This window comes from Panthera onca, chromosome D1 (genome assembly GCF_046562875.1).
Source record: "Panthera onca isolate mPanOnc1 chromosome D1, mPanOnc1 haplotype 2, whole genome shotgun sequence".
NCBI classification, from domain to species: Eukaryota; Metazoa; Chordata; class Mammalia; order Carnivora; family Felidae; genus Panthera; species Panthera onca.
In genome coordinates this window covers 108,213,539-108,226,934 of record NC_138348.1, presented here as the reverse complement: position 1 = coordinate 108,226,934, position 13,396 = coordinate 108,213,539, and the positions used below count along the sequence as shown (strand labels likewise).

The following is a 13,396-nucleotide window of genomic DNA, read 5'->3' as shown; positions in this document are numbered from 1 at the left end:
CAAGCCTTGCAAAATAGTATCAGGTAAAGAATTTGTTTTTAGAGCACACCTTAAAAAAATATTTTAACACAATAAGGAAATGAACGATCTAATTTAAAAATGGCAAAAGATTTTACAAGACACCTCAACAAGAAGATATCCAAATGGCAAATAGGCACATTAAAGAACCTCCCATCCTAAGTCATAGAGAAATGCAAACTAAAATCACAATGAGATGCCATTCACTATACATCCACTAGACCAGTTAAAACATGTTACAACACTAAGAGACAAAGCACAAGTGGCCAAGTCAAATGTGTTCACTGCTGGTGGGAATACAAAACGGTACAGCCACTTTAAAAAACAGATTCTTGAGTTCAACTGAGGGAAAATGTCAGAGTAGGAGGGTCTGGACTCACCTTGTCCCATAGACACACCAAGGTAACAACTCCACGTGTTGTAACAAACTCTGAAAACGGACTGCAGCCTGGCAGAACAGGTCTATCACAGCTCGTCCTCCACAGAAGCCCACACCAGAAAAGGAAGGTGGGGTGGAGACAGTGTTGGGAACCCCTTTACCACTCCACACCCCCACCCCAAGCAACTGACCAAAACCAGGAGGGGCATCACCAGCAGGAAGAAGCGGGAGGATCAGACCCCACACTGGGAGACACCACCCCCCCCCAGACCCCCACAACGGGAACAGGCAATAAGGAAGAGGAGTTCCCATGAAAACTAGCTTTGAGAGCAAGTGGGGCTTAACTCCAGGAAGTTTAAAAATCAGGGCATCTTAACTTCATAAGTTTTAATTATCAGCAGGTTTTACTCCAGGAGAGTGTGAAGGCAATAGGCAATGGAGTCCTCAGCCTTGAAGAGCCGGCATGCTAAATAGCTCTGCCCAAGGCACAGCACAGGAGAAGCAGTGTGAAAAGTGCCTGCGGTATACGTGCCAGGGGGCAGGGATCTGTAGGGGATTTCTCCAGGAGTGAAAGTGCTCGAGGCATCAGTTTTCTTCCCCTGCCCCAGCCTGGAGAGCCAGAAGCTTGAAGGAGCCAATGCTAACACATTCCATCCACCTGGCTGGCAGAGCAGGCCCTCCCCCTCTGGTCCCCTACAGACCCACCCACCCTACCTCTGCCCCACCACGCGCAGGCAGCCCGGGCCAGGACCAGCACCACTCCCAAGTGACTCCCACCCTGGGGAGTGAGGGAGATAACCACCCACATCGCGCGCCCCCCATTACCGCAGTCGGGCCCTTTAGCTGGCTGTGCGGGGAGCGAGCCCCGACGTCCGGTGCACCTGCAGCCGTGGCAGCGAGGCTGACTGCAGACGGCCAGGCTCACTGCCCGACCTGCCCACCAGGAAGCCTGCGGCAGTCACGGCTGGGCTCCCAACAGTGTGGGGAACAAACACTGCTCGGTCTACCCACTGCAGGCAGAGCGGGTCACTGCCTCAGGCTGGGCTGGAGGCGACGGCGCCCCAGCCACAACAGGAAGATGCCTGCAGCCCACACAGGGGAGCCCCCGGAGCACCTCATTCTGGTGGCTACGGGGGTCTGTGCCCAAGGGCACCACAGGACCTCTTCTACATAAAGCTACTACCTCCAAGCCCAGGGGACAGAGCTGACCTACCTAACACATGGAAACAAACACAGACACAAAACGAGGAGGCAGAGGAATAGGCCCCAGATTAAAAAGCGACAAACAATCACAGTAAAACAGCTAAATGAAACAGAGATAAGCAATATACTTGATAAGGAATTAAAAGTAATGGTCATAAAGATACTCCACGCACTTGAGTACAGTCGATGAACTCCGTGAGAACGTCAACCAAGAACTAGAAAATCTAAAAAGGAACCAGTCAGGGCTGAAGAATTAGTTAACTGAAAGGAAAAGTATACACTAGAGGGAATCAATACCAGATCAGAGGAGGCAAAACGGATCAGTGACCTGGAAGACAGGGTGATGGACAGCAACCAAGCTGAACAGCAAAAGAAAACAGAATAAAAAATCAGACTAGGTTAGTGGAATTCTGTGACTCATCAAGAATAACATTCACATTAAAGGGATCCCAGAAGGAGAAACGAGAGAGAGAGAGAGAGAGAGAGAGAGAGAGAGAGAGACACACAGAAGGCGGCAAAAACTTATTTGAAGAAATAATAGCTGACAATTTCCCTAATCTGGGGAGGCAAACAGACATCCAGGTCCAGGAGGCCCAGATGAACCCCAGGAGGTCCACACCAAGACACATGATAATTAAAATAGCAAAAAGTACTGATAAAAAGAGAGTCTTAAAAACAGCAAAAGACAACAGCTACATTCAAGAGAAACCCCAGAAGGCTATCAGCTGATTTTTCACCCGAAATTTTGCAGGCCAGAAGGGAGTGGCAGGATGTATTTGAAGTGCTGAAAGGAAAAAACCTACAACCAAGAATACCTTACCCAGCAAGGTTATCATGTGGGAGTGAAGGAAAGGTCACTCCCAGAAAAACAGAAGGTAAAGAAGTTCATCACACTAAACCACTTTTTAAAGAAATGTTAATGGGAATTGTTTAAGTTGAAAGAAGAGGCTGTAGCTAGAAGTAAGAAAAATATGAAAGGAAAAATGTTACAGGTAAAAGCAAACATACAATAATGATAATGATAGATTAATCACTAATAAAGCCAGTATGGAGGATAAAACACAAAAACAATAAAATCAATTATGTCTATAAAAATTAGTCAAGGGATACAAAAAATAAAAAGATGTAAAATATGCCACTATAGACATAAAATATGGAGGAAGGAGTAAAAATTGACTGCTTTAATGGTGTGTTTGAACTTAAGTGAACATCAACTTAATATAGACAGTTATACACATAGGATGTTATATATGAAACCCATGGTAACCACAAATCAAAAAAACTCTGATACGCAAAAAAAATAAGGAGAAAGTTATCAAAACATACACTAAAGAAAGCCATCAAACCACAAGGAAACAGAGCAAGACAGCAAAAAAGAACAGAGAACTAAAAACCATAAAACAATCAACAAAATGGCAATAAGTATATACTTGTCAGTAATTACTTAAAATGTAAATGGATGAAATGTTCCAATCAAAAGACACATGGTGACAAAATGGATAAAAAACCAGACCACCCCCCCTAAAAAAAAAACAAGACCCATGTATATGTTGCCTGCATGAGATCACTTCAAACCTAAAGACACGCACAGACCGAAAGTGAAGGAATGGAAAGATATTCTATGCAAACAGAAGTGGAACAAAAGGTGGAGCAGCAATACTTATACCAGACAAGATAAATTTTAAAACAAAGACTTTCGCAAGACAAAGAAAGGCATCACATAAAGATAGAAGGGATCGTTCCAAAAAGACTATATAACAACCGTAAATATCTATGCACTCAACACAGAAGCACCTAAATACATAAAGCAAATATTAATAGACATAAAGGAAAAACAGGCAAGAGTTAAACACCCTATTGAATCAATGAATAGATCACCCAGACAGAAAACCAACAAGGAAACGGTGGCTTTACATAACACATTAGACCAGATAGACCTAACAGATGTATACAGAACATTCCATCCAAACACAGAAGAATACACATTATTTTCAAGTGCACACGGAGTATTCTCTAATATAGATCACATGTTAGGCCACAAAATAAGTCTCAATGAATTTAAGAAGACTGAAATCATATCAAGCATCTTGTTTGCTCACGACAGTATGAAACTAGAAATCAATCACAAGAAAAAAAAAACAGCTAAAAGAACCCACAAAAACATGGAGGCTAAACAATATGCTACTAAACAACCAATGGGTCAACAAATAAATGAAGAGGAAATTCAAAAAAATACATGGACACAAATAACAATGAAAATATAGTGGTCAAAAAACCTTTGAGACACAGTGAAAATAGTTCTAAGAGGGAAGTTTATAATGATACAGGCCTAAATCAAGATCAAGAAAAATCAAACAACCTAACGTTACACCTAAAGGAACTAAAAAATATAAGAACAAACGAAGCCCAAAGCTAGTGGAAGGAAAACAAAAAAGAGTGGAAATACATAAAATAGAGATTAAAAGAACAATAGAAAGGATCAGTGAAACTAAACACTGGTTCTTTGAAAAAATAAAGTTAATAAACCTTAGTAAGACTCATCAATAAAAAAAGAGAACTCAAGTAAAATCAGAAATGAAGGAGGAGAAATAATAACTGACATCCCATGAAGTACAAAGGATTATAAGAGAATATAATGGAAAATATATGCCAACAAGTTAGACAACCTAGAAAAAAATGAATAAATTCCTAGACACACATAACCTTCTGATCTGAGTCAGGAAGAAGTAGAGGGGTGCCTGGGTGGCTCAAGTGGTTAAGCGTCTGACTTTGGCTCAGGTCATGATTTCAGAGTTCGTGGGTTCGAGCCCCACATTGGGCTCTGTGCTGACAGCTCGGAGCCTGGAGCCTGTTTCAGATTCTGTGTCTCCCTCTCTCTCTCTGACCCTCCCTGGCTCAAGCTCTGTCCCTCTTGCTCTCAAAAATAAATAAACATTAACAACAACAACAAAAAGAAATTTTAAAAAAGGAAGTAGAAAATCTGAACAAACCAATTACCAACCAGTAATGAAATTGAATCAGTAATAACAAAAACACCTAACAAACAAAAGTCCAGGGTCAGATAGCTTCATAGGTGAATTCTACCAAACATTTAAAGAACAATGAATACCTATTCTTCTGAAACTACTCCAAAAAAAAGGGAGAGAGAGGAAAACTTCCAAATTCATTCTATGAGGCCAGCATTACCCTGATACCAAAACCAGACAAAGACACCACACGAAAAACTATAGGCCAGTATCTCTGATGAACACAGATGCAAAAATAACCAACAAAATATTAGCAAACCGAATCCAACAAGACATTAAAAGGATCATTCACCATGATCAAGTAGGATTTATTCCAAGATGCAAGGGTGGTTCATATTCATAACTCAATTAAAGTGATACATAACTTTAACAAGAGGAAGGATAGAAACTGTATGATCCTCTCAAAAGATGCAGTTAAAGCATCTGGCAAAATACAACATCTTTCACCGTAAAAACTCTCAACAACACAGGCATAGTAGGAACATACCTTATAAAGTTCATAAATGAACACTCCCCAGCTAACATCATCCTCAATGGTGAAAAACTGACAGCTTTTCTTCTAGGATCAGGAACAAGATAAGGGCGTTCACTCTCACCACTTTTATTCAGCATAGTGTTGGGAAGTCCAAGCTGTAGCAACCAGACAAGAAAAAAAAAAAAAAAAAAATAAGAGGCATCCAAATTCTAAGAAAAGAGTAAAACTATCACTATTTACAGATGACATGACACTGTGTATAGAAAACCAGAAAGACTGCCAAAAAAAAGATTAGAACTCATAAATGAATTCACTAATCTTCCAGGACACAAAATTAACATACAGATATTTGTTGTGTTTCTATACGCTAATAATGAAGCAGAAAGATAAATTAAGGAATCAATCTCGTTCACAATTGCACTAAATATAGGAATAAACTTAACCAAGGAGGTGAAAGACCTTTACTCTGAAAACTGTAAGGCACTGATGAAAGAAACTGAGGACAACACAAACAAATGGAAAGGTATACCATGCTTGCACATTGGAAGAATATTATAAAATGTCCATACCACCCAGAGCAATCTACAGATTTATTGCAACCCCTACCAAAACACCTATAGCATTTTCCACAGAACTAGAACATACAATCCTAAAATTTGTATGGGACCACAAAGGACCCTGAATAGCCAAAGCAATCTTGAGAGAGAACTAAGCTGGCGGTTTCACAATCCCAGATTCCAAAATATACTACAAAGCTATAGTAACCAAAATAGTACGGCAATGGCACAAAAATAAACATACAGATCAATGGAACAGGATACACAGCTCAGAAATAAACCCATGCTTATATGGTCAATTAATTTATGACAAAGGAGCTGAGAATATAAAACAGGGAAAAGACAGTTGGGGAAACTGGACAGCCACATTCAAAATAACGAAATGACCACGTTCTTAAACCACACATAAAAATAAGCTCCAAGTGAATTACAGACTTATTTGTGAGATGTGAAACCATGATACTCCTAGAAGAAAACATAGGTAGTAAGCTCTTAGACATAAGCGTTAGCAATGTATTTATGGATATGTCTCCTCAGGCAAAGGAAACAAAAGCAAGAATAAACTACTGAGACTACAGCAAAATGAAAAGCACGGCAAAGGAAGCTATCAACAAAACAAAAAGGCAACCTACTGAATGGGAGAAGATATTTGCAAATGATAGATACTAATAACAGGTTAACATCCAGAATATATAAAGAACTTACACAACTCAACACCAAAAAACTAAATAATCTGATTTTAAAATGGACAGAAGACCTAACAGACATTTTTCCAAAGAAGACATACAGATGGCCAACAGTCATATAAAAAGATGGTCAGCATCACTCATCATCAGGGAAATGGAAATCAAAACTACAACGAGATACCACCTTACACATGTCAGAATAGCTAGAATCAAAGACAAAAAATAATATGCTGATGGGGCGCCTGGGTGGCTCAGTCAGTTAAGCGGCCGACTTCGGCTCAGGTCATGATCTCGTGGTCTGTGAGTTCGAGCCCCGCGTCAGGCTCTGTGCTGACAGCTCAGAGCCTGGAGCCTGTTTCAGATTCTGTGTCTCCCTCTCTCTGCCCCTCCCCCATTCATGCTCTGTCTCTCTCTGTCTCAAAAATAAATAAATGTAAAAAAAAAAAAAATAATATGCTGACAAGGATGTGGAGAAAAGGGAACCCTCAGGCATTCTCAGTGGGAATGTTAATTTGTGGAAACACTGTGGAGTACAGCGTAGAGGGTCCTCAAAAAAAATAAAAATAGAATTATCATATGATCCCATAATTCCACTATTTATTCAAAGAAAATAAAAACATTAATTTGAAGGTGTATGCACTATTTTTATTGCAGCATTATTTATAATAGCAAGATGTGATACACACACACACACACACACACACACACACACACACACACACACACACACTGGAATGTTTTAAGTTTACTTATTTGGAGAAAGAGAGACAGAGAGCTTGCATGTGCACCTGAGTGGGGGAAGGGCAGAGAGAGAGGGAGAGAATCCTAAGCAGCACAGAGCCCAATGTGGGGCTCGATCACAAACTGTGGGATCACGACCTGAGCCGAAATCAAGAGTCAGGTGCTTAAGTGACTGAGCCACCCAGGTGCCACACACACTAGAATATTATTTGGACATAAAAAAAAGTGAAATCTTGCCATTTGTGACAACATGGATGGACCTTGAGATATTATTATATGCTAAGTGAAATAAGTCAAAGACAAACACTACATAATTCCACTTATATGTGGAATCTAAAAACAAAACAAAAAAATAAACAGTTTAAATACAGAGAACAAACTGGTGGTTGCTGAAAGGAGGTGGTGGGGGGTGTTGATCAAAATAGATGGAGATTAAGAGGCACAAACTTCCAGATAGAAAATAAATAAGGATATGAAACAGTAGTTGTGGGCAATGGTGACTGTTGTATACATTGATAGAATTGTCAAATCAGTATCTTCTGTACCTGAAACTAATATAACACTGTATGTCAATTATACTCCAATGATAAATTAAAAAAAAGAATAAAAAACAGGTTCTTACAAAATAGAGTTTGCCTTAGCAGTTCCCTCTCACAGGTATTTCCCAAGACAAAAGAAAACATATGTCCCCACAAAGACTCTACATGAGTGTTCACAGCATCTTCATTCATAACGATCCCAAACTGGAAACAACCGAACGTCCATCAACTGGTGAATGGATAAACAAACTGTGGTAAAGCCATACAATGGAACACTAGTCATTAAAAGAGGAATGAGCTACTGATAAGAGCGACAAGATGAATCTCAAAAGCATTATGCTAAATGAAAGAAGCTAAACCAAGGAAGGCTACATATAGAATCATTCCATTTACATGACATTCTAGCAAAGGCAGAACTGTAGTGATTGAAAGATCAATGGTTTCCAGGGGCTCAAGGTGAAATGAGTGGATTGACTACAGATGCATAATCTGGGGATGATAGAAATACTATCTAGCTTGAATGTGAAATCGACATGAATGTATACATTTGTCGAAACTCAAACTGAATACTCAAAATGGGTAGATGTAAATTATAGCTCAAGAAATCTGATTTTTTTTTCTTAAATATATAGTAGATCCTCTGAATGATGTGTTTTTTTTTAATACTTGAGGGTACAAGCCCCTAGTCTATTAGGCTTATAGATATTTTTTTTAATGTTTATTTATTTTGAGTGAGAAAGAGCATGTGCACAAGTGTGTGAGGGGGCAGAGAGAGAGTCCCAAGCAGGCTCTGTACTCTCAGCACAGAGCCCCACATTGGGCTCGCTCTCATGAACCTCAAGATCATGACCTGAGCTGAAATCAAGAGTCGGACGCTTAACCGACTGAGCCACCCAGGCTTTTAAAGGTATAGTGTGATGGGGCGCCTGGGTGTCTCAGTCGGTCGAGCGTCCGACTCTTGATTTCAGCTCAGGTCATGATCCCAGGGTACTGGGATCAAGCCCCGTGTCCAGCTTCGTGCTGAGCATGGAACCTATTTGGAATTCTCTCTCTCCCTCTCTCTCTCTGTCCCTCTACCCCACTTGCACACATGCTCTCTCTAAAATAAAAAATAATAAAGACCCCAATGACCAGTGTGATGAGGGCTCGTAGCAAAGGATGCTTCTGGGAACACGCAGTAATTCAGACCTGAAGGATATGGGAGGCCCAGCAGTTACCTCCACTCCTCTACTCCTCTCCCTGTGGAAGATGAAAGACACATTTTTGCTCTTCTAGCTCCTTGAGCTAAGGGTGCCCCGTGACCTAGTTTCATTTCAAGGATCTGAGGTGACTAACGCTGGGGCTTCTGGTTGGGCTTTTGCTTTTCAGATAAAAGGAAAACTTGTTACACTGCCCTTATTCTTTTTAGATTATTTATTAATTTTTTTTAACATTTATTCATTTTTGAGAGACAGAGACAGAGCATGAGTGGGGGAGGGGCAGAGAGAGAGGGCAACACAGAATCTGAAGCAGGCTCCAGACTCCGAGCTGTCAGCACAGAGCCCGACGAGGGGCTCGAACTCACTGACCCACTCCCTGACCCCAAGATCATTACCTGAGTCGAAGCTGGACGCTTAACAGACTGAGCCACCCAGGTGCCCCTTTCCTTTTTTAAATGGAAAAAGAGCTCTGACATGAACACCCGAAGAATGCTTCAAGAAGAAAATCCAAAGATTTTTTTTTTTTTGCACCTAAATGTATTTATTTATGTGTGACTGTGAGATTACTGCAGTTTCTTCGAATACAAGGAATAATTTCTACATTTTCATGACCATTGTTTTGAGTCTGATGTCTTATTTCTCTTTAGGCTTCCTTATTTACTTGAGGTAGACAGATTCTGTGCCAAGAACACACAAGTCATTCCAGTCAGAGTAAACGATCTCTTGACAGTAACTGATGGAGTCGGGGTGTGAAGGGCTACCGCTCAGGAAAGCGGAGAACTTTATACTCCGTAAGTGAGATCAGGTGATAGTCTCGGAAAATTTGGTTTTTCATAAAAACCTCCATCTAAAGTATCTTCTGGGATTCCCAATTTCTCCTCTGATATATCCGCATAGTCGTATCCTCGTTTCCGTGCTTGCTCAAATGGGAAACCTAGAGAGAAATGACAAATGTTTAGAAAGGCGTCACATGTAAGGTGTCGACTCATTCAATATGCTACTCACTATATGCCACGTAAGGTCCTTTTCCCATTCCTTCCTACCCTGCTTCAAGCAGGCACTTTCCTATCCTACTACTTAACTGAAACCATACGTGTCTCAAGTTTCTCGGTTCATCCTACTTTTCACTACCATAGTGGTCCATGGTCTACAAAAGCTTCTGCAGGACCTGGATTTGAGGTTTGATCCACTTCTAAGTAGCTGTGTAATTTGGGGCAAGTTACTTAGCCTCTCAATGTCCTCATCTGTAAAACGGGGATAACAATAGCACATACGTACCTCATAATCATGAGAGTTAAGTGCGATGGTGCATGTAAAAAAACTAGCATTTAGTTAGTTTGACATTTAGCTAGTGCTCCATGATTATCAGCTCACGGTTCCAGAGAAAAGGTTCCAAACCTTCTCGTGATTTGATTTCCTCGTGCTTCTTGGAGTAATGACACACATTCTCTCTTCTCCCACGCCACCAACCACAACGCGTCATCTTCCACTGACTGCTCACAGTGCAAATCTCCACCACTCGATTCTATGCCCCTTCCAATGACCATGCTATCACTTTCCTTCTCTTCACAGTAATCTCTTTTAACTCAGTATTTATATTCTCTGCTTCGGTTTTTATACTTGTCATTCCTTCATATTCTTTCCTCTGCCATTGAGGACCTACTACTTGCTACGTATTGGGGATTTAGTATCAAAGAGACAAATCCCTGCGGTCAAGTCAGGGTAGTTACCTACAGCTGTTTTCTAGAAGGCCATCAACTCCATGAAAGCCCTCGAGCGGAAACCTCAGAGCATTTCTGAGGAACAGGCGAGAGGCTGGTGATGCAGGTTTGGGAGTGAGGGGGGGCCAGCAGGGCGTAAGAGTGGAAGGGTGGCCAGAGGCGGAGCCAGAAGGCCATGATGACGGCAGGGTTTAATTTCAAATGCAGTGGAAAATTAGGAGAAGCTGCAGAAGGTCCTCATCGTTAAAGAGCGTGGTTTCTGAAGCTAGCCTGCCTCAGTTCAAATCCCAGCCATCCCAGGAACTGACTGGGTGACCTTGAGCAAGTAACTCGGTATCTCTTTGCTCATCTGTAACAGGAACCTCGTCTCACTGAGTTGTTCTGAAAATTAATCGAGTTAATCTTATAAAGCGCTTTCAGACAGCACTTCACACAGTAATTGAAAGAGAAGATTTTGTTACACAAATGCTTTAACTGGACTGATTTAAATCTGTAAAAGATCATTACCTATTGTGAGGGGAGCACCCTGGCTGCTTACCAGTTTGGAGGCTGTTGGGAGAAGCCTGAAGTGGATGAAGGACGCTTGGACCGTGGGGGCGGCTCTGGCTCGGAAATAAGTGGGTAGGTTAAGGCGAATGACAGCTGACGCTTAGGGAGTACGTGTTACATGCGAGGCGCTATTCCAAGCTCTTCACATGTATTATCTCTTATTACCTCACAACGACCTAAGAGCTGCCACTGTTATTCTCATTTTAGAGATGGGGAAACCGAGCTGGTAACTTCCCCAGGATCACGCAGCCAGTACACTGTAGGGCCAGAAATCAAAGCCAGGCAGCCTGAATCAACACCCCACCAGTGTAACCTCTCCGCTGTACTGCCTCTCACTGGCGCTCGCAGGACAGAACCCGGACCCCCAGAATGTACAACAACCGCAGTTAGGCATTAGCTATGTTAGGACTAGTGATATTTCTAGGACATGAGACTATGCCTCCTCAACATGCTATCCGCGGCAGCACAGTGGCGGCATAGAGCCTCAAGAACACTCCTAACATTTTGAGGCGTTTATTTCGCCAAATGAAGCTTGCTCATTAAAAATAATTATGGAAACCATGAGAGAAGCAACTTTTTAAGGGGAGGATTCATTTCTTTAAACCATTTTTCCAACCTAAATAAAACAAAATTTTCTTCTATTCCCAAATAACAATCTTACACATAAAGGTACAAATGACTTGGCAAATTCATTGGTGTCTCTGCACAGTGTAGGGTGCTGAAATGCTAGGTGCTTCGAAGCATGTCCGTGTGTGGAATGTATCATTTTCTTCATAAGAATTTCCCATAAAGTATTACTAAAAATCACCTACTTTTTAAAAAATTTATATTCAAGTTAGTTAACAGCCAGTGTAGTCTTGGCTTCAGGAGCAGAAACTGGTGATTCACCTCTTGCATATGACACCCGATGCTCATCCCCAAAAGTGCCCTCCTCGACGTCCATCACCCATCTGGCCCATCCCCCAGCCACCTCCCCTCCAGCAACCCTCAAAATCACCTACTTTTGAAGTTAGCTGAAGAGTTGCTTGTAGCAATTTCCTTCCAGTTGGCAATATACCTAAGCACATTATATGGGCATTCATTAAACTGAATCAACGTATTAGTAATCAACTGATCCATTAGTACGTGTTAGACTACTTCTAAAATTCCACTTTCTCTATGAAATCTTGAACTGATGCCGACTAATTCACAGGTGCAAATGTCTAATTCTCATGACTTTTCCATGTCCAACTAACTCTCATGTATCTAAAGTAACCCCTAGAACAAGGAATTGGAGGAGGAATAAAAATGGTGCCTACCATCTACCATATTCGTGCCCTCTGAGCTCCGTCCAGCACACCTCTTCTTATTTTATCCTGTTTCCTTCTTGCAAGACCATGTCCTCAGTTGAGGGCATACTAAGATCTTAACTTCTAAATTAAAAGTACAAACAGAAAATTCTCTGGGAGGGAAAAAGCCAGGGGAAAACAACAACAACAACAACCCAACAAACCTTCTCCTTGGCTCTGGATTGCCAGACTTAACGGTTTCCAGCATGTCAACGGAAATGAAAAGTGTGTGCTTTATGATCTTACTGGGACAACAATGCTACCTTTGTCGTGTCCAGTAAATATGAGCAATGACACTTAAATCAAGCACAACTTCAGGGCTGCCACGTCTGCTCCCTAAACAGGTAGACAAGGCAGCCCAGGAAGAGGTAGAACAGGAAGGGATAAGGCTACCTGATGAGCTACAAAGAGGAGGTGAAGATGCCTTTCAGGAGGCAGGTTTCCTGAGACTTACCCTATTTCATCCTTTCCCAAGCCTCCTTGAAATCACGTAAGGAGGTGGTTGCACCCAAGAAATCAAGTAAGGAGTTGGTACCAAAAGGTGCTGAAAAGGGACCTCGTAGAGCAAAAATCAGAATTCTGAGTCATATAATTCAGAAAACTCTGTGATTTTTCAAGTATTTATATATTCCATGTGAATTTTTAGTTCTGCTGTTTCTGAAGTTTTGTTGTTGTTGTTATAGGAAGGTATATATTATCCAAGAGTATTTAATTAAAATAAAGTATCGTGTCTAACTTGTCTCCTTCCTGTTACTGGTACCTTTGCTCCAAGAACTTTATAGCCTTAAATGGGTGCTCCTGGGTTACTGTCACATGAAAAAGGTGCAACAAAACAGAAGGCAGTGGAAACTCCCTCCAGGATGTCTTGGTAGACAATTCAATCTGGCTTGACCTTAAATTCAGGCAAATTCAGGGTGCTTGGGAGGCTCTGTCAGCTGACCGTGCGTTTCTTGGTTTTGGCTCAGGTCATGATCT

At 41.4% G+C, this 13,396-nt stretch overlaps 1 protein-coding gene across 13 annotated transcripts in view; it reads right to left on the bottom strand.

Annotated features, from left to right (window-relative positions):
* Positions 1-13,396, bottom strand: part of CD1H11orf65 (chromosome D1 C11orf65 homolog) — a 78,911-nt gene that overhangs the window by 6,227 nt on the left and 59,288 nt on the right. For 10 of the 13 annotated variants that reach the window (XM_060604613.3, XM_060604618.3, XM_060604612.3 and 7 more), the window contains 2 exons: positions 12,095-12,150; positions 9,033-9,757 (listed from right to left, as the gene is read on the bottom strand). In XM_060604613.3, the coding sequence (XP_060460596.2) occupies positions 9,606-9,757; positions 12,095-12,150 (208 nt within the window). In that variant the 3' untranslated portion in view covers positions 9,033-9,605. Of the gene's footprint in view, positions 1-5,113; positions 5,257-9,032; positions 9,758-12,094; positions 12,151-13,396 lie in introns of those variants that run through there. The other 3 variants (XR_013550010.2, XM_078432716.2, XR_013550011.2) reach the window with 3 other exon arrangements.